Genomic DNA, 25,348 nt, shown 5'->3' on the forward strand with positions numbered 1-25,348 from the left:
TGATATAATAATTTTAGTAAATTTTGTCTGCTTTACTGTGTTGGTTATTAACCCGAATAATTAATCACTGAATAGGTAAAATCTAAAAGTATTTTGTATGATTGTATTTGCTTTTGGCTACTCCTTTATTTCCCAAGGGGGCCACCACAGTGGATGGATCCCCATATTTTCATTTTGGCACAGATTTTATGCCAGATGCCCCTCCCAAAAGAACCATCTCATTTATCCAGTTTTACAACCAGCACTAGGAATACATTACCGTGTAACCTCCACCCCGAGGCTAGATTTTTGTCCCCTCCAAGTCCCAAAACAGGTGTAAAGTGAATATGTTAATCACTAAACAATCGAGCCACAGTTTTGCTGTGATTGCAGGTATTGTTTCATATTTGGAGTCAGATTTTCCCTTACAGTTTTACAAGAAATCATAAGTAACCAATCCTCTTTAGGCAAATACACAAACAATGGTGAAACATTTATTCTGTAAGAAAATCTACTTCAGTGCACTGAATCCTTCGTGCCATCTGAAGGCAACAGAATATGTACATTGGTAAATATAGAGCCTCTAAATTCAGACGTCCTCTGTCAGAGTGCAGAGGCATTATGCAAACTATCACTGATTATCTACGTTCAGTCCTGTGCAAATTTTAACAGGCTGCTAGGATACGACCCTCTACAACTCCATCTCATTAGTATCGCGCATCATGTTGTCCTTCTCAACTTTTTTCAGTTTTCTCAGCTTTTCGTATTTACTCTTGAAATGCATCACAGTGTCTGAGGTAGACTTATTATTTTGATTTCTTTCTCTTAAATGCCCCCCTCCCTTCAATACCTCTTTGAAAATGGTTTACCTCACCAAGCCTTTAACTTATACTAGCAACATCTGCACATCTAAAACTGCTTCCCCAAGTGTGACATTCCAGTGGAGCCTATGGTGTAACAATATACAAAGAAATGAAAAGCATCTGCACAGATTGAACTCTAGTGTTGATTATACGACTGATTTTGGATTGTTCTATTTTTTTTTAGAACTGTTGCATAAAAAGTGTTTGGCACAATTTATATAGTGGATCATTCCATGTGTGTGTGTGTGCGTGCGTGTGTGTGTGTGTCACATTCAGGCAGGTTAGTCTGAGCCTACAGAGGTGTAGCTGAACTCGATGGTCAGGTTCATTTCCACACCTGATAAGCTCTTTCATCTCGGGCGTACTTTGATGTTTTGCGCTCCTGGATGAATCTCGCTGCTCTCTCACTGTCTGGATCTGTCTTCCTCGCTCTGTACCCTTTGTATGACTTTGCCCTGTTAGCTGTCTGCCTCTCTTGGTACCCATCTTTTTTCCCTATGTGTTGAACTTTTTGGAGCTGTTCAGTGTCGAGACGTGTGAGCAGACTGAGCAAAAATCAGAAAACAGTGCTGCATAAAATTTTAATAACAATCTCAAATCAGAAACATTAAACCAATCACAGAATCCACAAAATATTGTACGAGTCTGTAACTGAATTTTTGGCCACTTGTAATACACGTCTTTAACTGCTTCCTTTGGACATCCACTTGTTTGTTTGTTTTTTAATTCTCCTCCACGTAGAGGAAATCAACCAGCCTGTGCAGGTTACACTTGACTAACTAGTATACCCTAATTAGCTGCTAGCTGCTTCTTCTGCCTGATGACTTTTAATGAATGCACTGATGGGTGTCAGATTCTGAAGCGAAGCACTGAAGTGCAGTCATGATTCAATGGCCTCGGGGAATCTTGGCTGTCTGGCGTTTGACCTGATTCTGGTCAGAACCTTGAGTTTTAATAAAAAGGAAAAAATATATATCAAGTTTCAGGTGATTTTATAGCACGCTCGTGTTACTGAACATTGATATCTGTTTTAATGAGATTGACATATTTCACAGTCAGTACATTGTTAATTCTGAAGAAATTGCAGGCTGTGTGAAGTTACAGTGTGCAACTAACTGACAGCTGTGAATAAGGTTTGATAGGCAAAGCACAATGACGGATTCAGATGGAAAGCAGTTTAAAAGATATCACAGAATGCATTAGAATGATTGCTGTACGCATATGCAAGTTCAATGTGATGAAACGAGATAAGTTCCTGCTCATTTTACGTGTCCATTCCAGTCCATTTTAAATGTTGTTTGAATTTTGTAAAGATGTTGTTTGTAATAACTACAAAATTCTTTTCATATCATTCTTTTCTCCGTCTCAGCTGCTGTTTCAGTTTCAGTTTGTTTGTTTTTTGTTTCTGTGTGTCTCTCAGCATCAGCAGCAGGTGGTGCAGGCAGTAGAGAGGGCCAAGCAGGTCACCATGGCTGAACTCAACGCCATCATAGGAGTGGGTGTATTACACACACGCAGACACACACAATTAAATACAAAATGCATAGATTATTTTTTTTACAGCAATGTTGGAAAATAGCTTAAGAGATTAATTGAAAAAGAATAATGTGAGGAGAAGAGTAAGTACAAAGTCAGATGTATTCATAATAATATACAATAAAACCAAAGTATTTTGTATAGTAGTAATAGCTAACTTCTTTCTGCAAGAAATTTGAATGTTTTAGCATCTTTCACAGAAATTGTCAGTTATATAAATATCACCGTTTATGTTGGCTGATAAATCAAAGGTTTTGGTGTTTTTGATCAAATTTTAAAAAAGTGTATCTGATATTTAACTATTGTAGCTGTAGTCTACATGTTTCAGTTGCTATCTTTTCCCCGCTCTATTTGAATGTGTTTGTCTTTCCTTCTCTTTCCTTTTATCACCTACTCATTTGTATTTTATCATGCATGATCTTTCAAGTCTTAATTGGTGTTTCTGTGTCTGGTTCAGCAGCAGCAACTCCAGGCTCAGCACCTCTCTCATGGCCATGCCATCCCTGTCCCACTAACACCCCACCCAGCGGGCCTTCAGCCCCCTCTGCCTCCTGGGGCCAGTACTGCCAGCCTGCTGGCTCTGTCCTCTGCCCTGAGTCACCAGCTGCCACTCAAAGATGAGAGGAAGCATCACGATAACAACAGCGAACACACACGAGGTGAGGTCTGCTCTGTGTGTGCTGTTTTTATATAGCAGGTGTTGATTTTGGTTTGTGCGTGCTTGTTTCTGTGTGAGTCTTGGTCTCTTCATGACTGAAATTACCCTTGCATTTGTTACATCTGCTTGTATGTTCAAAGTCACAATTTGAGTTTTCAAACTACTGCTTTAAGGTTTACTCTAATTATGGTTTAGTCAAAAAGCGAGTTACCTGATTATCAGGGGCAAATTCTTACACAAGGTAGATACAAAGATACGCTCTCAGTTTGTTTACTGTAAAGGCAAAAAGAAAGCACACCCTCTGTCAGTTCTAAGGTTTCCCCAATTGGGATAAACCTATCTAGTCTTTTCAGCCAAGGTGTATCAGGTCTTAAAATCAGGTAAACACAATCTCAGTTAAATAACAACAGATGATATATTGCATCATGTCATTATTTAACAAAAACTAAGCCAAAACGCAGAAGCAGCCTGTGAAAATGCTTCAATAGCTTGTAGAACCACCTTTGACAGCAATAACTTAAAGTAATGCCTTCCTTTCGACAGTCTCTCACATTATTGTGGAGGCATTTTTGCCCACTCATCTTTGCAACATTGTTTCAGTCACCTGAGATTTGAGAGCAGACCTATATCTCCTGCTCTCTAAAGGTCCTGCCATAGCATTTCAGTTGGTCTGAGATCTAACTGTGCCATTGCTGCATCTTTTTTGCTTTTGTTGCTGTTGTGGATTTGCTGTTGTATTTAGAATCATTGTCCTGTTGGATTACCCAGTTTTAACCAAGCTTAAGCGTTCAGACAGATTGCCTCACTATTATTATAAAGAGGAGTTTGTGGTTAACTCGTTGACTGCAAGGTGCCCAGATTCTGTGATTACAAATCATCAACCCTGCATTGCTGTGTTCTACAGCTGATATGAGGTGTTTGTTTGGATATGCTCTGTTTGGTTAAAGCCAGATATGGCGCTGTGCATCACGGCCAGACATCTCCACTTTGGTCTTGTATGTCCTCGGACATTGTTCCAGGAATGCTGTGGTTTGTTCAGAAGCAACTTTGCTAACTTTAGCTGTGCTGCCATGTTCTCTTTATAGAGAAAGGGCTTACTCCTGGCAAACCTTCCAAACGAGCCATATTTGTAATTGCACTGTCAGGAACTTTCACAGTTGACATGCTAACTGAGGGCTGCAGAGTCAGGAATGTAGCTCTTTCTCTGTATTGCATTGCATGGTCTGATCTTAGGTAACATTTGCTGGGATAACCACTCCTGGGAAGATTAGCAGCATTCTTTTTTTTTTCTTCTTTTTTTTTTGTGTCCCGTTTGGATCTTTAGCCATCAGAATTGTTGTCTTAAGGCCAAGAAAGATGCCAAGCGGATTTATTTTACCAAGTGGATCATCATGGCCTTGCCATATTGGTCCATTTGATTGACCTTTATTATAATTATGAATTTATTTTATTTTCAGTTGCTACAAACGGGACAGACATGACTGGGGGATAGGACAGGGAGAAAGAATGAAAGAAAGAGAGGGAGAGAAAGAAAACCAAAGGGGAGAAGAGACGGTGAGAAGGGGGGGAAGAAAGAAAAAAAACAAACAAACAAAAAAAAAAAAACACCTGGGTCACCTGTATGGAGAAAAAAAACAGAAGAGAAAGCAAACAACAAAGAGCAACATAATAAAAAAAAACAGCACCATCACAATAAACTAGCTAGCAGTAGATATCAGTAGATACTAAATAATAAACGATATTGTGCAGCACGCAAGATAGACAGCGCACAATGTGCTTTGAGGCAGCAGCCAAGAAAGCTGTAGTCCGCGTCTGTGAATACCCGTGTGTACACCTGTGTGCATACCTGTGTGGATCAGCATGCTTGAGATTAGCAGCATTCTTGAATGTTTCCTGCTTGTGAATATTTTTTAATGATGATAATAGACTTCAGAATGTTTGGAAATGGCTTTATAAGACTTCCTTAATTAATGGGCAGCATCAATTGCTTCTCCAAGATAATTATTGATGTCTTTCCTCCTTGGCATTGTTTTAACACACCCCTGAATGTTAACGACGAGCAAACTGCCAAAGCCTCTGTTTTTATAGAGGTGCTCACACTTGCTGATGATCAGTTAATTAAATGGGTGTGCACAACCTGACTGCTACTTACTTACACACACTGCTTGTGTGTTTTGGCTTTATTTGTGTTCAACAAATAATTGCACAGTATAATATATCACATGTTGTCATTCAGCTGAGGTTTATTTCCCTCATTTAAAACCCGCTGAGGACAAGAGGTTTTGATTATGCCTTGATGTGTGCAGCCTTATAATTGGAAGAAAGTACACTTTGTTTTTATCGTGACTCTTGGTGCGATAGTTTGAAGCGGACTAAAATACTTCGCAACAACTTGGCTGTTTTATTTCACTCACAGACAGATGCTAAATATATTTGGTAAACATAAACATCAAAGCTTAAATCTTTTGTTCAGTTAATGATCCAAATCCACTTTTACATGTCAAAGTATTCACCCAGCATTACGAATTACCACTTGTAATGGCTGATGCTTAATTGTTAGTGCTCTGAATGAACAGCAGTTAAACAATTAAAAACTGATTTGTCTTTATGCCACTTTAATTGGCCTAATAGGAAGCAATACACAACCACCATGATGCCTCTTTTCTCCTGTTCACACAGAGCGCTTCTAATTCTTCTCTGAGCTGACTTTGAGCTCAAGCATTTAATTACTCTTCATTGAGACTATGTGTGTGCATGTGTGTGTACGTGTGCGTACGTGTGCGTGTAGGTTTGAAACTGTGCGCCAGCACTTAATTACTCTGTTGCAGCATGTCAGTGAGGGTTTTTACAGTGCAGCAGAGCAGTTAACCTTGCTCTGTAGCTGCAGTAAAGCTAACGGCTGCTAACTGAGGTAATACTTATCCACCTAAGGACCACAGTCACTAAGAATACAGTTCCAGCTACAGCTTGCTTCCTGAAATGACTAAGTGAACAAAGGGAATAAAAACTTTCTTTTTTCCCCTTTTAGTATTTTAATAAGCATTTTCTCTGCAGGTTGCACTGTTGAACATTGTGTGACTGTGGTGCTAACCTCAGTGTATTTTTAACCCGTTGGACTTCTTCACCACATTTAGAAACTTCACTGGTCAGTAATAATGGTTAATATTAATGTGTTAAAAGACTGACACTGAAAATGACGGATAATGTACAAACTCTAATAAATAAAAATCTATTCACTATGTCAGCTGAGAGCAGAGTACTGAGGCAAACACAAATTAAACCAACAAATCCTCCAACATTTGTCTGAGTTGTTTTTTCTACTTTCTTGCTTTAGTTGTGTTTATCTTACTGCCCACTTTTATTTTTGTATGGTATGATTTGGTTTAGGCACCAATGCCACTTGGTTAGCATTTAGGCTACGTCCACTTTTTTCAGTTGTTTTCACAGAGTTGTGCATCCACAAACGGCCGAAAATGCTTACGTTCCACTACCGTGCATGCATGAAACACAAGAAGATTCGACCTGCCTCATTTAGTCTGTCGCTTATTTACTTTCCGGCTCTGTGAAACATCGCGGCAAAATGTTAAGGAAAAGCACCGAGTTGTTGCTGCGAGTGACACAAAAGTACAAAGTTGCAAAATCGAGTGAGAGTTAAAGAATTTGAAGAAAAGCCACCTGGAGCATATACAAACTGATACTAATCTTTAATAGGGCTGTCAAAATTCAGAGCAAACAAAACAACTGCTGTATAATGCCCTCCGCTATCTTAGTTTAACTGGTCGCATGGCTGCGACCAGTTAAACTAAGATGACTAACATGCCTCATCGTTTTAGAAAGTCTGCGTTTTTGCGACGCGAGAGCACCGTTTCCAAATGTATGCGTTTTCAAGAGCGTTCTCAAAACGCTGCATTTTCCATCAGCGAAAACAGTCTCAGTGTGGACGGGTGGCAAAAACGGAGAGTGAGTGTGGACGGAGCCTTAGTGTTACCAGTGTGCTGAGTTCTGCCCCAATAAAGTTGCAAACATCAGCACACAAGTCTTAAAGCCGAAAAACGGAGGTTTCCACTTCTTACTTTATCTGAATCCTCAAAAGGTTCTCCAAAACTTTGCAATTAGGATTTAGAGCAAGTTAGGTTGATTGATTAATCTGCAGCTGCTCCTGTTCATTTGTCGAAGTGCCTTGGGCAAAATAATGAACTTAGAGTTTCCAATGTGTAGAGGTCTGCTTTCAAAGACACCCCTGTCACTATCAATGTGTGAAAGCGTGCGTGAATGGTTAATTGAGAGCAAAACTGTAAGAGATTTATCTGTTAATTTGGAAAAGAGGTGTAAGTGCTATTTATTTGCAGTAGTACTCTAATAGTACCCCTCAAGATCCATAAACAGTAATGAAATTCCCCACTATCTTCATCAAAAATATCATAAATTCGCCATTAGCTCTCTTTTTGTATCTGTATGTATCTGTTATATGCAGCAGTGTGTGTGTTTGTGTGTTTGCCAGTGTGTTCTTGTGCTTCAGACATTGAATCTGTCATTCTTTTTTTCTATCTCATGCCCTCCGCCCTCTCAGACAGAGACTCAGTCAAGGTAAGTCCTTCCTTTCTTTATTCCCTTTGTTAAAAAAAAGAAAAAAAGACATGTTTAGAGCATAGCTTCACTTCTGCTCGCTCAACTTCTCTGTGTCATTTTGTACTTTGAATTATTATTTTTTTTGTTGATATAAAAGGATAGACAGGTTTTGATTTTTATTCATAACGCACACAAAAAGCCTGTCTGTGATGAAATCTTGATGTTGGCTTTAAGGATGTCTATGTGCACGTCTGTGTTTATGTAAAAGAGACTGTTAGAGACTGCCATCAAACTGAAAACAGTTCTGTGACATTTCCAAGATCCTAAATATTTACACATGTAGTATTTGATTTAAAACATTACTGTAAAATGATATTGTTAATATGTTCCCACAAAGCTCCGAACATGTTGGACTGGCGACATGTTCGGGGTGCATCCTGCCGCTTGCCAAATGACAGCTGGGATAGGTTCCAGCCCCCCTGCCACCCTTAATTGGATAAGTGGTTAAGAAAAAGAATGGATGGATCTTCACACAAATGTCCTATTATGAAATTTTATTTTATGCTTGTCAATGTAATTGGAAATGAAAATGACCACACTAAGGCTTAAAGAAAACATTATAAGCTTCTGATCTTATTGTCATTTTCATATTCTTCACTTGTGCTTTGTGTGTAATAAAAATATCAGATATGGGAAACTGGTAACAGCTCGGGAAGAAAAAAACAAAACAGTGTGAAAGAGAAACCCCAAGGTGAGCAGAGAAGAAAGTGGGGGGAAAAAAGCACAGTATGGTTAGTGAAGGAAGGAGGGAGCAGAAAGAGGCAGCGCAACAGATCACTGTTCTATCCAGCGCTTGTAGTAATTAGTCCCTTAAGCGCAGCGTTTTTCCCAAGGCAAACATTTGGTTTGTTGAATACTCAATGAGCAGATTAGCATTTCTTTATACCAGCAGCCTGAGCGCACACACTTTTACACAAACATGCATGAGTTTAGAAGCCTGTGCATGTGTGTGTGTGTGTTCTTTGGTGTTTTGGAGTAGGCGGAAACAGGAGGAATGCTCTAACTGGAGGTATGTTTGTTATCTCTTGCCCCCCATGTAGTTTTCTCCTCCTCCACACACACACACATGTTCAAACACACCTGGATGCACATGCACATACGCTCAGAGGTGTAGGCACCATGATGGGAGAGATTAGCAGTGTGTGTGTGTGTGAGTGTGAGGTCACAAGAACGCTTTGATAAAGATAGAGAGAGGCCAGAATGATGGATGCCTTTCATTAGTGCCCTGTGAGAACACACACACACACACACACACACACACATGCAGAGCTGCTCTTTGACATGGCGGCCAACAGTCACTTCATGAAACCAATAAGCCCCTTGTCAGTGGTCTGCAGTTGCCTTGGCAACAGTCCACAGAGTACAGTGTGTGTGAATTGCATGAACATCTGTGCCTTAATGTCCTTGGCGTTAGCACCTCACACACTGATAAAGCTACGTGAATGTAAACGCTACTTGTGTGTGTGCTTATGTGTGTATAGACGCCAGTACAGGCAGTCAGTTATGCAGTTACTTTATGGTGTGTTCAAGGACTACAACTTCACAGACCTGATTATGAGTACACATTAATTGCTGGATCAGTGGTCAATGACAATTTTATTTTAATTCTGTGTTTTTAGTGTTTGTGGCTTTTTTTAAAGTCATTTCTGAAATGCCAATTCTCACAAACAGGTTTTCTTTTTTTTAATCACCTTAAGTCAAATTAGACACGTAGAATCACATAGTAACATTGTAACCATCTTTGTCTGTCTGCGGGATTGTTTTTGTCTTCTTTTTAAAAGAAACAGGAGGAATACATTTCTAATGAGGTCGCTTTCAAGTTTAGACTGACCTTTACAGTTAATCACCTGTTGAAGTATAAATGCAGTGCAGCTTGTAGTTTGTGCGATCGCTACAGTGGTCTTCTCTTTCTATGCTTTTTGTGTTGAATTTTGTCGCTGGTAAACAAGCTGTACAGATGCAGTCTGCTTGTCTTTGTTTATGCCGGGATGCTCTTTAAAAGCTCTGCATACAATGTGCAGTCTGGCTTGCCATGCTGTGTTGGCTGCAGAATAATAAGTGACAAATTGAGCTGAGCAGAGTGAGAGAACTATTAGACAAAATTACATCAAGCCAGAGTTCTAAAGATTTGGGGTTTTTACAGAAATCATTTGTGCAGAGCCCCCTGTGGTCCAGCATAGAAAAAGACATATTCGTTTATAAATTCGCAATTCTTCGATCTGTGCAAATTTGCTGATGACTTCAGAGAACAAGAACGTTCCTCGTAGTTTAAATAGTTTAAAACTGAAAGGCTGGTTTTGAATTTATAGCATAAATATGGACACTCTGTGAGGTAAATCTACCCTTAGATCTAGATAAATTGGACTTACTTGGGCAATGTGATTATCACTAAAATGTCTCTGAACAAAGAAGCTGTTTCTTTGGAGAACAATATGAGAGGATTTACACATTTACACACATTTTTCATGCTGCACATGGGGAAGTTCTGTGTTTTTGTGCATGTTAATGACACAGGATTTTCAGATAGCATGCTATTTAGTATTTTCTGTGATAAAGTTTGGCAATAATTTGATTGAACAAGTGGCTCTGTGTGTAATCTCTATAAAAACATATCTTCTTATAAATACGCAGTTTGTAAGTAAAATGTATGATTTTTGGCACCTGGAACCTTTCTGGCTTCCATCTGGTCGTCTGCTTGTAGCTCTAATCCTGAGCAGGATTTGGTTGCATCTAGTTAAACAGTCTCTGTGGAGAGCAAAAGAAAAAATACATTTGCTCAAATGCAATCTTGAAAAAGCTTAGTCTTTTTATTGCCTTTACTGTACCTAAAGTCTTGTGTGTCCACTGGCTACACCAGAAACCCCTCAAAATTGACCTGTTGCTCCCAGTGGAAGACTAGAAGCGGAAGACAGACAAAGTTAGATTTTTTGGAAAAGGTGTCAGACTCGGGTGCAGCAACTTCTCAGTGTCAGACTGCATTTGAACTGGATTTGAACTCTATTTTTATAACCCTGAGATGCACCCCAAACATCCACGCTGAACATAAATTTACAATGCCTAACAACGGCATAGTAACCTCATCCTGGACGTCCGTGCTCCTAATTACCCGAGAGACACTAGGGAGCGAGACTGTTTGTAAAGCTGAAAAATACAAAACACTCGAGGTTGCAGATATCATTATCAGGACCTGCAGAATCAATTTGAAATGGGAGGCAAATATAATTATGATGTGAATGAAAATGAATACTCTCACTCAACCACACCTCAGAGGTCCTCACGTTCATAATGCTCGTGCTGTCGGCAGCGCCTTCATTTGTCTCTGCGGCAGAATTAATTTGCTTTGATGTTTTTGAAAGAGCTAATTTGCAGGCTAATTAATCTAATCAGTCTGGAAATAGAGCGACACAGAGTCAGGGGCTCAGTTTGCCTCGTCTCACTCAAGACGAGACACACACCTGTACACACACTGACTCCTTAACACTGTTTGCACATATGGAGTACTAAAATGTAAACAGGTACAAGTGCTGCCTGAGCAGCACACTCACGCACACAGACACACACACACACAGTCAACCCCTCACTCCTCCCCCACAGAATCTTTGTCATCAACACTTGCAGCACGGCAAAGGGCAGCGGAAAGGTTACAAGCGTGAGTTAGTGGAAAGGTCGAGCTAAAGGTCCTGCTTTATTTTTCTTCTCTGTCCATCGTCTGCTGGGTAAGAAGGACCTCCCAATGAGTGAGTGTGAGAGAGAGAGAGAGAGAGAGAGAGAGAGAGAGAGAGAGAGAGAGATCAGCAGAGGCAGGCAGAGCTGGAGGGGAAATGTTTAACTGACCTTATTTTGATCCTTGCTTCTCAAAGAAGATTAATCCTTCAGTAATGGTATTTAAAGGATGCCATATTTGATTAAGAAAGAGAGACGTCAGCCAAGCCCTCCCCGTAAAGCTGCGATGTTGTAGTCAAACTGTCAAGGCTGCAGTGCTGCTTTTGTATTGTGTGATACAGTAAAAAGGAAATTGTTTTGACAGCCAGGGGATATTTTAAAAGCGATACAGAAATCTAGCCGCGGCGTACGTTGTGTCTGCACCGCTCAGCTTTGTCTTTTTGCTCAGATTGTTGACTGACCGCATGGCTCTCAACACATTCCAAGTTTCTTCTAGCGGTAAAAGCTGCAGCGTACATATTTCCTATCAGTCTGTCCTGGGTAAGATTAGTAATTTATCTCAACTTTTTTTGCCTTTGATAATCACATCTTCTTCAGTGGAGCTTGGATGATTCTTTCTGTGTCCATTTGGTTTGGGTTTCACATCCCAGAAAATGTAACCTAATCTTTAAATGTATGTTTTTGTTGAATACAAACAAATGTAATTTTATATTAATTTTCCTTCTGTCCGGAAGTGTGTTTTGTTGCTATTAGCACAAGTTTGAGTTATATGTGTTTCTGGAATTCAATGTCAATGGAAATGAATGATTTTCTATAGCAAAAACCGTTGCTCTAATAGCTATTTTCCACACATGTTTGAGCTAGAAAACGGGCCTGTTCTTATCTGATTCTGCCTGATTTCTGATTTTATTATGATTTTCCAGTGCAGGGTTTATGTACTTTACAAACAAAAAAGATCAGTTTTAATCAGCTTCAGTTAAGTAAATGGTTGTTTTTTTTCTTCCAGAGCTCATCTGTCTCTCCATCAGCCAATTTTCGAACTGGAGAGAAGCATCGAAGTTCAAGCGATTATTCCTCTGACAGCAAAAAACAGAAGACAGATGATAAGGAGCTGACCTCCACACGCTATGTGAGTGAATATGCTAAAATGAATAGTTTTTGAGCTGCGGAGAAGATTTATTATCAAGCTCATTAGAAAGGATTAGGGACAGGGAGAGCTCAATTATTCAGTTCTCTTGTGATTACATGGCCCTGTACTGTCATATCTACAGTAACTACACTTTTTTGTCTAAATGAAGTAAACTGAGATTATTTGTTCTTTATTTCAGAGATGAAATTAGGAGAGATGCTAGAGACTTGTAGAAACATGGCGCACCAAAGGTCTTTGAACCAAGGATGATGCAGTTTATGGCCTGTAACTCAGTCAGATGACCCACTGGGATGCTTCTAGTGAATCCATTTTGACCAGTATATTTAACAAATGGCGTGTAGCCTGTGAGCTAGTTCAGGCAGGCAAGTCACATGCTGTACACATGGAACACCCCTCACTCACATCATGTTATATACCAACCATACCTGTTTCAAACCTTACCACCCCACAAATGCCACCTTTAGCCGCTTTGTTAGGTACAACTGCTCAGCTGCATGTTAATTCAAATATCTGATCTGACCAATTACAAGTCAGTAACATGCAGACATGGTCAAGATGACCCGCTGAAGTCTAAACCGGGCATGTTTGCTTGTCTTATGAGTCGCAACATTTGAATGGCAGGGTCAGAATATGGCACCAATGATGTGAAAGCATTGACCCATTCCACCTTGTATTAATGGTTCAGGCTGCTGTTAGTGTAATGGTATGTGGTTAATATTTTCTTGGCAAACTCTGCCCCTCAGTAGCAAATAGGCATTGTTTAACCCTCTAAAGCCTAACCTGTCACTGGTGTTAGACAGGTAACAGTTGCTTTCTAAAAGCAAGGACTATGCGCTTTTCAGTGATATTAGGGTCATTACGGTAATCCCACGCGTCGCAGCACCATTGAAGTTTGGTTGAAACGAGACAGAGTGAGTGGTTTGATGGTGCTCTACAGAAAACAGACATCTTATCAGGGATTTGGGTTCATTTTATTGCTTTGTTTTTCCTGTTTTCTGTGTTTATTGTGGCGCCCCGCATGGGATTACTGTAAAGCACAGAGTTGCTGCTTTCAGCAACCACTGGAATTTTCTGATTGGTTCAAGAGTTACGGTAGTTTGATCTAAAAGTTTGATGCCCCCATTGGTTTTAATGGGTTAAACAGCTTACCTTGGTATTGTTGTTGACCGTGTCTATCCATTTATGACTAGAGTGTACCCATCCTCTCGCTGCTTCCAGTAGGATAATATACCATGCCACAAAGCTCAGATCAAAGTGTTTTCTTCATGACAGTGAGTTCACTGTAATCAAATGGCCATTTGACGTGGTGGAGATTCACATCATGGACGTACAGCTAACAACTGTTTGTTGCTATCATGTCAACATTGACCCAAATCTCTGAGGAATATTTTTAGCACCTTTTTGAGTCTATTTCATGAACCATTACATCAGTTCTGAAGGCAGAAGAGTCCAACCCAGTATTAGCAATGTGTACCTAATGATGCCCATCAGCAAATATAACACATGTGGGGTGTGGCCTCAGACTTCTTCTGCTAAAATATATTATTACACTATTTTATGGTCTTCTCTCACAATGAGGGAACTACTTGCTTGTACATGAATTTGTTATTAGGTGTTGAGTTCAATAAACTGATTCTGATTTGTGTTCATATAATAAAAAGATTTAAATAAATGTAAAAAAAAAAGTGGACACAGACATGAGCACACACACTTTTCAACAAAGAATAATTTGCTTGTTGCCTATTCTCAAATCTACATTCTGGGAGGTCTATTTTATTTACCTTTGTATGGTCCTTGTTTGTGTTTGACCCAGGAAAGTGATGGAGAAAAGAGTGATGACAACTTGGTTGTCGACGTCTCCAACGAGGTACAAAATATTACCTGCACACTACCAGTCTACCATCCTGTGTGTTACCTGTTGAGAAAATGTGAATTGTTTCGGTTTAATGCTTACAGGATCCAGTGTCTCCCCGAGGAAGTCCTGCACACTCTCCTCGGGAGAATGGGTTGGACAAAAGTCGCCTGTTGAAGAAAGACCCACCACTGAGCCCTTCCTCAATTGCTTCTTCCAGCAGCACACCTTCCTCCAAGTCTAAAGATATTAATATGGTGAGTCATTTGTGTAGCCTCCTTTTCATTTAATTTCTTTCAAGAAACCCTCTAAATAAAGGGTTAAACAATGCTTATTTGCTTCTGTAAAAATGATCAAATAGTAAATCTGGCAAACTGTAAACCACATGAAAGATGTAAGATAAAATCCAAGAGATAAAGGACACTATTCGACATTTTTATAGAATATCAATTTAATGAGTCTTAGAATAAACTGACGCATGAATGCTCCTGCACTGTTATTATATTTGGAAAAAAAAGCATAAAGATTTATTTCCATGTCTTTCACCTCTGAAACCCTTCTGTATGTAGAAATCTTTCTTTTTTAATTTTTCTGGTAGAATGAGAAGTCAACAACTCCCGTGTCCAAGTCCAGCACTCCCACATCCCGCTCTGAAGCCCCCACACCCAGCAGTGCCTCCACCACAGGCCTGAGGTCTGCACCCAGTAAATCATCAGGAGTTGAGGCACTGAGTAAGTGTTGCAAGCATAACATAAAACATCTCTGCCTGCATCTGTCAGATATGACTCAGTGCAAATACATAAGTATATGTTTTTGAAAACTTAAAAAAAAGCCTATTACCATAGACTAGCTTAACAAAAATCTCTGTATTTAAGACTAAACCTTTGCTTTAAAGCAAAAAAATAACCTTTGTACACCACAGTTGAAAAAGATAGATGTTTGCGTCACAATCTGGCTGTCTTGTTTTGTAGCTCCTGGTCTTCGCACACCCCTGGCAGTGCCCTGCTCGTACCCTGGCCCATTCGGAATGGTTCCTCACCCTGGTATGAATGGAGAGCTGAGTGGAACAGGAGCAGCCTACACTGGCTTGCATAACATTTCCCCACAGATGAGTGCAGTGGCCGCGGCCGCTGTGGCAGCCTACGGACGCACACAAGTGGTACCTGAACACTCACAGATGCATGCAGACAGCAGACGTAAACATTAGCTACCTATTCTGTCAGTGTTAAAAATGTACTTTAAAGACAAAAATGATTTAGTGGAAAACAACTAATATTGTGATTTTTGGGGATTCTAATAATTAGTCAATTTTTTGCAAGTTATTCTATTTAGGTGCGTTTTTACGACTGTATTTTCAACCGTTTATGTCAGGTGTGAAATGAGAAACTGTCCTAAAATGGTAACCATGTATGAACAAATATTCTCTGTGTGATGACAATCTTTCACCAGGTAGCAGGTAAACAGAGTACCGTTAACTACCATCCCCACTGAAACTATGCAAGCGTTTTTGAGAGATTAAAAACTAAACTGAATTAGAATAAAAGCTAAAAATGGTGGTCTCACCAGGATTTTATTATTATTTTTCAGTTGACTGTTGCTTAAATCTGCTTTGAAATGCTGGCATGTATCTTGTACCAAAAATTTTGATTGGAAATTTACTTCAAGGTAATTTAGGAGTACAACTTCATTAAAAAAAAATGCATTTAGTATTTCAACTTTTAATTAGTTTTAAGATTAATCCCAATGGTATGCTTATGTTCAATTAGTAGGAAAATGCTTAAAAATATTGTGCAAAAAAAGAAATGAAAACTGTTCATGGCGATGGTTGAGGAGGTTGAAGCAGGGCAACATGTGGTATTTACTCAACTAATGAGTTGATGAGCAAAGCAAAACCTGCAGCTAAGGAGTGTGGACAAGGTAGAGCATAAAGACTGAACTGTTTCTGACGTTATTATAACCACATATCATGATTCACAAAAAAAAAGTAATCGCAGCCATTGAAAAATCTCCTGCCTCTAGAGCACACTTACCAGGATTTTCCAATAATGCAAGAACAGGCGAGGGCACTTGTTTCTAATTTGACATGCTATTTATAAAAAAAGTCCTTCTCTTAATTAATTTTAATCCTCCTGTTAATTCAAAACACCTTGATGTCTAGCAATTAATTCCTACTGGGTATCTGTAATGACCCAACATAAACAGTGGGAAAATCACTTAGGTTAAGTCTAGACTTTTCTGAGAGAGAAAATAATTTCCACATCAGAGTGTTTTTTAAAAACACCTACTTGCGCTTGGTTTCTGCTTGAGTCATAGCTGGGATTAAAACTGATCGTTTGTTAATTTTATAAATGAGGTCGCTGGATGTAAAAACACACTTCCTTTCCTGTCACGTCACTATAAATGCCTTCCTGCCCTGCACACCTGACTTCATTCGAGTCTTCTATTTGTTTAAGCATTTTTGTATATTTTAAAAACGTCTCACTCTTGTGTTCTTTAGGTAGGATTTGATCCTCACCACCACATACGTGTTCCTGGACTTCCTCCTAACTTGTCGGGCATTCCTGGTGGAAAACCGTAAGTCTTTTTTAGTCTTTCTTAAATGGCATAATCATACTGAGAAAGTTCACAGAAACACACATATATTCCCCTCTGCTTATGTTTTCTTACTTTTCTCTCATCACCCTTTATCACCTCACACGACCCTTTTATTTTGCTTCAGAGCTTATTCCTTTCATGTGAGCGCTGACGGACAAATGCAGCCTGTGCCTTTTCCTCCGGATGCACTGATCGGCCCTGGTATCCCGCGCCATGCTAGACAGATCAATACTCTCACCCACGGGGAGGTGGTGTGTGCCGTTACCATCAGTAACCCTACACGTCACGTTTATACCGGCGGCAAGGGCTGTGTCAAGGTGTGGGATATCAGTCACCCGGGCAACAAGACCCCTGTTTCCCAGCTGGACTGCCTTGTGAGTTCAACACATTGGTCCTCATGTAACATACTTTTAGAATACCACTTTTACAGCCACTAGTTGCTTGCATGTATACATTTCAATGACAGTTCTTTTTTGGCACATCAGAACAGGGATAACTATATTCGATCCTGTCGGCTACTTCCTGATGGACGAACTCTTATCGTTGGGGGAGAAGCGAGTACTTTATCAATCTGGGATTTGGCTACACCGACTCCTCGGATCAAAGCGGAATTAACTTCGTCTGCACCTGCATGTTATGCTCTGGCCATCAGCCCGGATTCCAAAGTCTGCTTTTCCTGCTGCTCTGATGGAAACATTGCCGTCTGGGATCTTAACAACCAGACTCTGGTTAGGTAAAGAACTGGGGAATGTAATTTAAGGTTATTGAATTATGCTGAAAGAAAAAAAAAAGAGAAAAAAAAAGAACCTGCTATTAAACCAAAACAGCATCACATGTTGGCTGCCCATTAGTTTAGTCAAGATGCTGATCTGGTTGATGTCAAGCCAACTTGAAAGAAAAACAGTATTGTTAGTTATGGGTTTGTCTGTTTCTCTGCAGGCAGTTCCAGGGCCACACAGATGGAGCCAGCTGCATAGACATTTCTAATGATGGGACCAAGCTTTGGACCGGAGGTCTGGATAACACTGTCCGGTCCTGGGACCTGAGAGAGGGACGCCAGCTGCAACAGCACGACTTCACCTCTCAGGTACACATTTATACACGTACTGCATCACGTGACTATTGGGAGCGATCATAATGAAGCAGTGTGGAATTTGTTCCACTCCTCCAGCAGCTTTCAGGTGTGTGTTCAGGGTTCAGAAATTTGGGTTTTGCACGGACGTCTATTATTATTTGGTGGTAAAATGTCACAGATGAAAATTGTGCACCCCAGGACAAGTCACTGCCATTTGCAGTTTGTGTGATTACTGTCTCGGGTTTTGATTTATTGCAGTCATTTACAAGCTCAGTTCAGAACATTTAACCCACACTAAAAGCCCGGCTGAGCCCTGTCCTCAAATACTTTTAACACTAATAATATGTGCAGGTAGAATTTAGTTTTTTCCCCCTTGTGAGTAGAAAAGCAGCAATAATAGACCATTACTGCAATTTTCCTGAATAGAGCCATTTCAGTGTGCACATGAGGAGGTGAGTGTGCAGTAAAGAGAGCTCAGAGAGGACAGTCATGGCTGATAGAGTTCTTAGGCTTTCCAGTAATGTCAGGTCTAGCCCCACTCCCCCCTGCTACAGCTTGAGCAAATCTGGAACAATTTGACAGAGAAAAGAAGTAATGGTTTACCAGTTTTTACAGCTATCAGTTGTATCCTGTGCATGCATTTTGCTCTTCCATGGTGTAAAAAAGGGATTTTTAAAAAACAATAAGGACTTAACTATTCATCTACCTCTTTGTAATGTAAAAGGTTGAGGTATAGGACTATGACATATTTTTGGAACATCTATCTGTGCCCACCTCCAATAGACAGATGCATACCTTACCCTAATATAAGAGATATACTGAGTATTATTTACACAGAATATAGGGAGACATAGCTGTCATTAAAATGGGTATGTTGGTGTTGGCTGCAGATCTTCTCACTGGGATACTGTCCAACGGGAGAGTGGCTGGCAGTTGGGATGGAGAACAGTAATGTGGAGGTGTTGCATGTCACCAAACCTGACAAATACCAGCTCCACCTGCATGAAAGCTGTGTGCTGTCACTCAGATTTGCGCACTGTGGTAAGCATAAACAACTTTATTGAAATGATTCTGTTGTCACCAGTATTTTGCAACATGAAATGAATATATGTGCCAGGTCTTGAGATGTTAACGATGAGATAATGGTTTAGCACCTGAGCGAGCAAATTAACCTTCACTTAAATAATTTACTTTGGCTTTTAAAGATTTAAAGCGTTTTTCGTTGCCGTAGACTAATGCAGTTGTCGATCCTCTGCAGGGAAGTGGTTTGTAAGTACAGGAAAAGACAATCTGCTAAATGCATGGAGAACCCCATATGGAGCCAGCATATTCCAGGTAAGTGGGCAAGAACACAACCATGGATGAAAGGCAACTGAGAGGCCAAGTGCAGCACAGCGTAATAGCCAAGAGTTATGGATTTTAGAGAAATAACCCAGGTAGAGATATCAAACACCGCTTTTGCTCACTGATTGTAAAGTTTAGCTATCAGGGTTCTATATAGAGGACCCAAGAGTATGACACAAAAGACAGATGGTAAAAAGCAAAAGATGAGCTTTAGTCACACAAGGAGATTCAAGGTTATAAAAAAACAAGCACAAGGAGCAGCTGATGCAGAATCCTGGGCACTTACCGTTATTTCTAAAAAAAAAGACATACATTGGGACTAATCTGGTGCAAAACGGAATTGAGCAGCAGAACACCAAAGAGCTAAAGCGCTAGGTAATGTGAGACTGGGAGTAGCCTGCTGATGGGGCTGATTAGATGAATGAAAACATATGAGAGGAACAGGTGATGCAGCAGGTGGGAAAGTGAAGCAGGTGAGAATCAATTATGGGAATGAATAAACTGGACTGAATGAATTACTAGATTAAAAACAAAAAACACGCAAGTGGGGGTGTTATTTCTTATTTTTAATAAAGAAAAATAAGAACTCTTAACAAGTAATTCTTGGGTATTCCTTGGATGAAATTACTTTCCTAATGAAAATACAACAGTCTGTATGACTGAACTTTTGCAGCTATTGTGAATTCAACAACCTTCTGTGTCTTTACAATAACAAGAAAGTCGTGTGTCTGCGTAGCCTTCATCTTTCTCACCCTTTTTATACATTTTCTTGCATCTTTTATTCCCCCGACAGTCAAAAGAATCATCCTCTGTGCTGAGCTGTGACATCTCCATTGATGATAAGTACATTGTGACGGGATCAGGAGATAAGAAGGCAACTGTCTATGAGGTCATCTACTAATAGCTGTGCTTGTTAAACAAGAAGGCCATCCTTCCATCCAACCGTGAGGTCTCCTTCATCTGTGTACATTTTTTTATGTGTATAGGATAAACCTAAAAGGAACAAACCAAACATTTTCTTGGACCATGACTTCCTGACCTTCTGGCTAGTCGAGGATCAAAACCAACAAGCGGACCCAAGCACAGATCTTTTTTTTTTCCTTTTGACTTTGTGTTATTGTGAGGATGAGTGAATGCTGTTGGGCTGTTAACATTCCTTTATGTTACCTTTCACTTAAGCCTCTTATATCATTTTTCTTTTTTCAGTGTGTAGACTGTAAAACAAGCATGACTGTTCACATACATACTAATCTGCCTGTGTACTTTATACATACATGGAGGCTAAAATGTATGCAAACTAGGTGGCAGATCAGAGCCGTAGTGCTTCTGGGCTACTCTGGAATATCAACAGCCAACCTGCACACAACTAATGCTGATGGTGTAAATAAAGGGGCAACAATTTGGTTACTTTTTTGCCATTTATATTGCCATGTGTTTTGAGTCTGCAGCTGAGCTTTCTTCCCATTTTGACATCCCCTCATTATTTCTGTGCTTAACTGCATCCTGCAGATGTGTCGCCTTAATTGTGACGATGGCACATTCATCCAAAGGGTGCAGGACACACAAAAATATAGCACTTGCGCACATGTGAATGGGTTTTTCAAGCAAATATATCAGAGGCTCCGTTTTTTAAATGGTATCGAAATGTGAGACAGTATATTCATCTTTAATTGGTTAGTTATGGCTTGAATTCATGTACAGTGTGTTATTTCAACACACTGATTTTTCCTTCTTTGGGCTATGAATATATACACCTTTTTATTTTTATTTTAAATAACAGTAAGAAAAAGCTTCCACCTGTGAAAAACATCAACAAATTTCATAACAATCTATCTAAAAAGGTTGTGTCAGACCCGCTTAAAATAGTATTGTCCATCAAGAATTAGTTTAGAATAGTTTCTTATTAAACATGTTCATATATTCAGTTTTTTTTAGAGATAAGATCAATAAGACTTTCTGAATGCTAGATGCAGCCAGGAGGACTTAAGCCTGGCTCAGATTAGTATGGATACTCAACTATGCCTACTACAAGATATCTGGTCATTGCTGTGAGATTTTCAGGCAACAAGGATTTACACCTAAAAATATCTGATAAAGGAACACTGCATATGAATATGCAAAATTTGGAGACAAGGGATGATATTTCAGGTACCACAAGCTTTCCGGTTACCATGTGTAGTTAGAATTGATCTATTACTCTGAGGAGACACTGGTTGCATATACATAAAAGTATCCTATTAAATACAATTTAGAAACTACTAGCTGTAGTCTAATGAGATAATGATCATGGTTTTTGTTTTCATTGTATTTATTAGCTTCATTTGTAATTAATGGCTATACTGGATGGTCCAAACTGTTGGCTATTGTTCCATCAGGTGATAAATGAAAGGGTTCCTAGACTAACAGAGTGTAGTGCTGATCTTCTAATCCATTCATTCCCAAACTTAAAAATGTTGCCAAACGATTTGAAATCTTAAAATTTTGTGCGACCAGCCAAAAACAATAATCACAGCTCTCATCAACACATTTTCCCAACAACGATGAGTTAGAAAATACACAAAACATAGGTAGAATAAGCCAGTAACTTAATTCATCAGCTTGACTTTATGAGTATATATATGAGTTCTGGTTATGTTTTAAAATGTAAATATATAAACATAAAATATGATCATAAATACTGTTTGGGGGCGTTTGATTTAGGGCAGGCAAGCCCTTTCAAGACCCAATTGAAATACCTTTGAAGGCCACAAGGAGGCAGCCACAAACGCTTTGGGAAATCACAGCTCTGATCAAAATCTTTGCCAAAAAAAAAAGAAAAAGAAGAACTGTTCCTTTAAATACCGTTGTTTGTTTACCTACAGCATCATTTTCTACCTGTGTTCCTGAATTTGTTCTTGTAGTTCAGCTTCTGAGTGAAGTAAGAGCTGTTTGTGTGTGCGCGGGTGTGTGTGTGTTGTATTTATTTCTGTATTTTCGACTCTGTGGGCACTGAACAAACTAACAGAATTGCCCTCAATGCCCTCTCTACTGACTGACTTTTGCACTGTCTCTGTCCCTTAGCTCGGACTTCTCTGGATGCTCGCTGGCTTCCTACTGATAGATTTCAGTAAAACAGATTTATTGGTGTTTGGAGGTCAGTCACTCCAGCCTGGATTTTCTGTTAAAACCTTTGGGAAAAACAAGTGGTCAGCGATGTGGTCTTGATTTGTCTTGGATTTACGTCTGTTGGCTTGTAAAAATAACACAGTGCCTTTACGCTATACTTCTGCCCTCCTTTTGTCCTGCTGCGTTCAGTTACATACGCAGAACTGAAATGTGTCTCCTCTGTTGGAAGTGTTTTTGAGTGTCTTGGAACATTTAAGGATCCTTTTTAATTACAAGGATCATTTATCAACAGTACTGCTGAAATGATCACAAATTTCCAGAACCAAACTTTATTTCAAACACTTGGAACACACTATTGACCAGTGGAGTTAACCAGAAAAAATAACTATTGGAGTTAAAAAGTGTTTATTCTTTGATATTTGTTGCTGTTTTTAAGCTTTAAAAACTTGTTTGTTGCTTGTAATTCATTTGTGTTATTACATAGTTATAACATCAGTCCCACATCACATTAATCTACAGGAATGTAAACACAACACAATAAGTTACTAGCACAGATTTATGTCACCAAGATTCTAACCTATAATCATCCAATCAGGATGGATGCCAGCTTATCCTAAACAGGCATTTTAAACTTTCTTACTAAACCGAACTATCAGGAGGCATATGTTAAACAGTAATAATTTTAAATTGAGTGCCTAAACCCAATCTCTTGGTTTAGCTACTGCCAGTAACTTTTGTTAGGTTAGTTTAGTTTGATATGAGATTTTTAGTACTTTGGAGTAATTTGGCAACAAGAAAGACTGATATAGACTTGCTTTGTGGATGTACTAGTAGTGCCTGTCAGAATGAATTTGAAGACTATGAATGAAACTGTTCTTATATTACTCAGATCCATCCTGTACTATTGCTGAATTCATCTATTTCCTTTTGAGGTAAATGACATGTTGCCAGCAACGTATTTCTGTAACTCATTGTTTACGCTTTTTGCTCTCATTTCATGAAATGGGAGGGGGGAAAAAAAGAAATGTGACCACATTTTTTTAACTACTGTAAATGACTGCTTTACTTTGAAAATTGATAAAGCACTCATGCTTAGTGTTAACCTGCCTGAGATCTACCTACCTATCTTATTTTAATAAGGTCTTGATTAGGGATGTACTGATATATCGGCAGATTGTTTTAGGAAAAGAAAAGTTTAAATTAAATACATTATATAGAAGCATGTTGGCTATGTGGCAGATTGAAAGAAAGCCTTGTAATAAATGCACTGATCTGAATACAAAAAGACATTTTACAGTATGGTATGTTGAGCTGACTGGATTTCATACAGGAGAGACTGTATTGAAAATAATTTACTGTTATGGCTGTTTTTTGTTTGTTTTTTTACACAGACACTGTACATTTCGAAGGTGGTTATAAATATGTTTTTTCACATTCCTGTTTGCTAAATTCAGCTATGCTTTCTGATCAAAATGACGATTCATTCACTTTGCTGTCTTGAGTGCTCTTTTGCGCTTTCTGCTCTTGAATGAATAAAATCTGGTGTCACCTCCTTGTACTATCTTCAGTCTTCATCTAGATAAAACATTAAAAAGGAAAAAAAAGGAAATGCTCTTTGGTTGTAGTCGCTGTCATGTCAAGAGTCAAATCTGAATGTTACTCATCTTATCTGACTGCTACATGTTAGAAGGCTAACAAGATCTGGCACAGAAATGTTGTTAAACAGTAATGATGTGTAGAGCATTTAGCTTGACTGGCTATAACTTTACTGTAAACATGTAATTATTCAAGCTTACAGCAGAAACTTCCTGTTACTAGTTGAGCTTTTTTCATTCGATACAAAATGCCTTTGCTCTCTTTTTTCTAGTCTGTGCTTGAATTTATTAAATTACTGTGTGGACTGTTTTGTCTGAGCGTCTTTTACTGTTTAAGCTAGAAGTCTGTAGGACTTGTGTATCGTTTAGGTTCTATTTTATTACCAGATAACATAGTTAATTGCAATTAAATTCCCCCCCAAAAAACACATTGTAGTTGCACTGGAAAAGCATCAGAGAAAGTGTAAGATTTATTGCTACATATTGCAGCAAACGTATTAGTGACAAGGATCTGAGAGATTTGGGTTTCTTCTGCCAATCAAGCAAGGGATCTTTCACTTGTTAGGTGAATGTCTATGGAGCTGCTATATTTAACGTATTAGGGACTATGTGAAATATAACAATAAGTAGATTTTCCCTACAATACCTGTGTTGGTGGCACCTTGCACTTTTGTATTGCACTCAGTCTAAAAATATTTTTTTAGATAAAGCAACCTACAATAAGAAAATGTTGTAATTAGTTATACTTGTTAATACTAATGGGCATTAGTATTCCTCACCCCTAACTGTAACTATTCAGTGCAAATGTGAAACCCAGCCACCGCTTGTCTATACATATGCAATGCTGGGATAACTATTTGAGTTAAATTACTAACCCTAACCTGGAATGTCAATCAAGAAATACTGGTCTGCACTATTGTACTGTTTTTTTCTGGTGAACAATAAACAGTCAGGGAATTCCAGATGAGTGAACATCCTGTGTATTACTTTTGGTTCTCTAAATTGTTCTGATGGATGGACTGAGACTGGAGGACAGTCATTAAAATAGTTTTGGGGTTTCTTCATTTAAAATTGCAAATGTCCAATGTAGACATAATTTTTGTCCATAAATCTATTTCCTTCCATTTATCCAATTCAGGGTTGTGGTTTGAGCCTGTCCCAGCTGTTACTGGGCAACAGGCAAGGTACACCATAGATATATCTTTTAAAAGAATTAGTTGTGTAATGCACTGAGAAAGGTTAACTGACGCGATGTGGGATATACCCAAAGAAAGTGCACTCAAATTGTCAGTTTTGTTGAGTAG

The 25,348-nt window shown here is 39.1% G+C and overlaps 1 protein-coding gene across 5 annotated transcripts in view; it reads left to right on the forward strand.

Moving 5' to 3' along the window:
- The window catches only part of LOC101476508 (transducin-like enhancer protein 4), a 43,865-nt gene extending 19,493 nt beyond the window's left edge, over nt 1–24,372 (forward strand). For 2 of the 5 annotated variants that reach the window (XM_076891027.1, XM_004546937.4), the window contains exons 6-21: nt 2,263–2,337; nt 2,836–3,037; nt 7,607–7,623; nt 12,335–12,457; nt 14,292–14,345; nt 14,435–14,587; nt 14,929–15,061; nt 15,302–15,489; nt 16,828–16,904; nt 17,050–17,299; nt 17,411–17,658; nt 17,865–18,012; nt 18,891–19,041; nt 19,259–19,335; nt 20,138–20,233; nt 20,331–24,372. In XM_076891027.1, the coding sequence (XP_076747142.1) occupies nt 2,263–2,337; nt 2,836–3,037; nt 7,607–7,623; nt 12,335–12,457; nt 14,292–14,345; nt 14,435–14,587; nt 14,929–15,061; nt 15,302–15,489; nt 16,828–16,904; nt 17,050–17,299; nt 17,411–17,658; nt 17,865–18,012; nt 18,891–19,041; nt 19,259–19,335; nt 20,138–20,233; nt 20,331–20,477 (2,139 nt within the window). In that variant the 3' untranslated portion in view covers nt 20,478–24,372. Of the gene's footprint in view, nt 1–2,262; nt 2,338–2,835; nt 3,038–7,606; nt 7,624–12,334; nt 12,458–14,291; nt 14,346–14,434; nt 14,588–14,928; nt 15,062–15,301; nt 15,490–16,827; nt 16,905–17,049; nt 17,300–17,410; nt 17,659–17,864; nt 18,013–18,890; nt 19,042–19,258; nt 19,336–20,137 lie in introns of all 5 variants that reach the window. The other 3 variants (XM_076891028.1, XM_014414657.3, XM_004546939.4) reach the window with 3 other exon arrangements.
- The last annotated feature ends 976 nt before the right edge of the window (nt 24,373–25,348 follow it).

This window comes from Maylandia zebra, linkage group LG12 (assembly GCF_041146795.1).
Source record: "Maylandia zebra isolate NMK-2024a linkage group LG12, Mzebra_GT3a, whole genome shotgun sequence".
Lineage (NCBI taxonomy): Eukaryota > Metazoa > Chordata > Actinopteri > Cichliformes > Cichlidae > Maylandia > Maylandia zebra.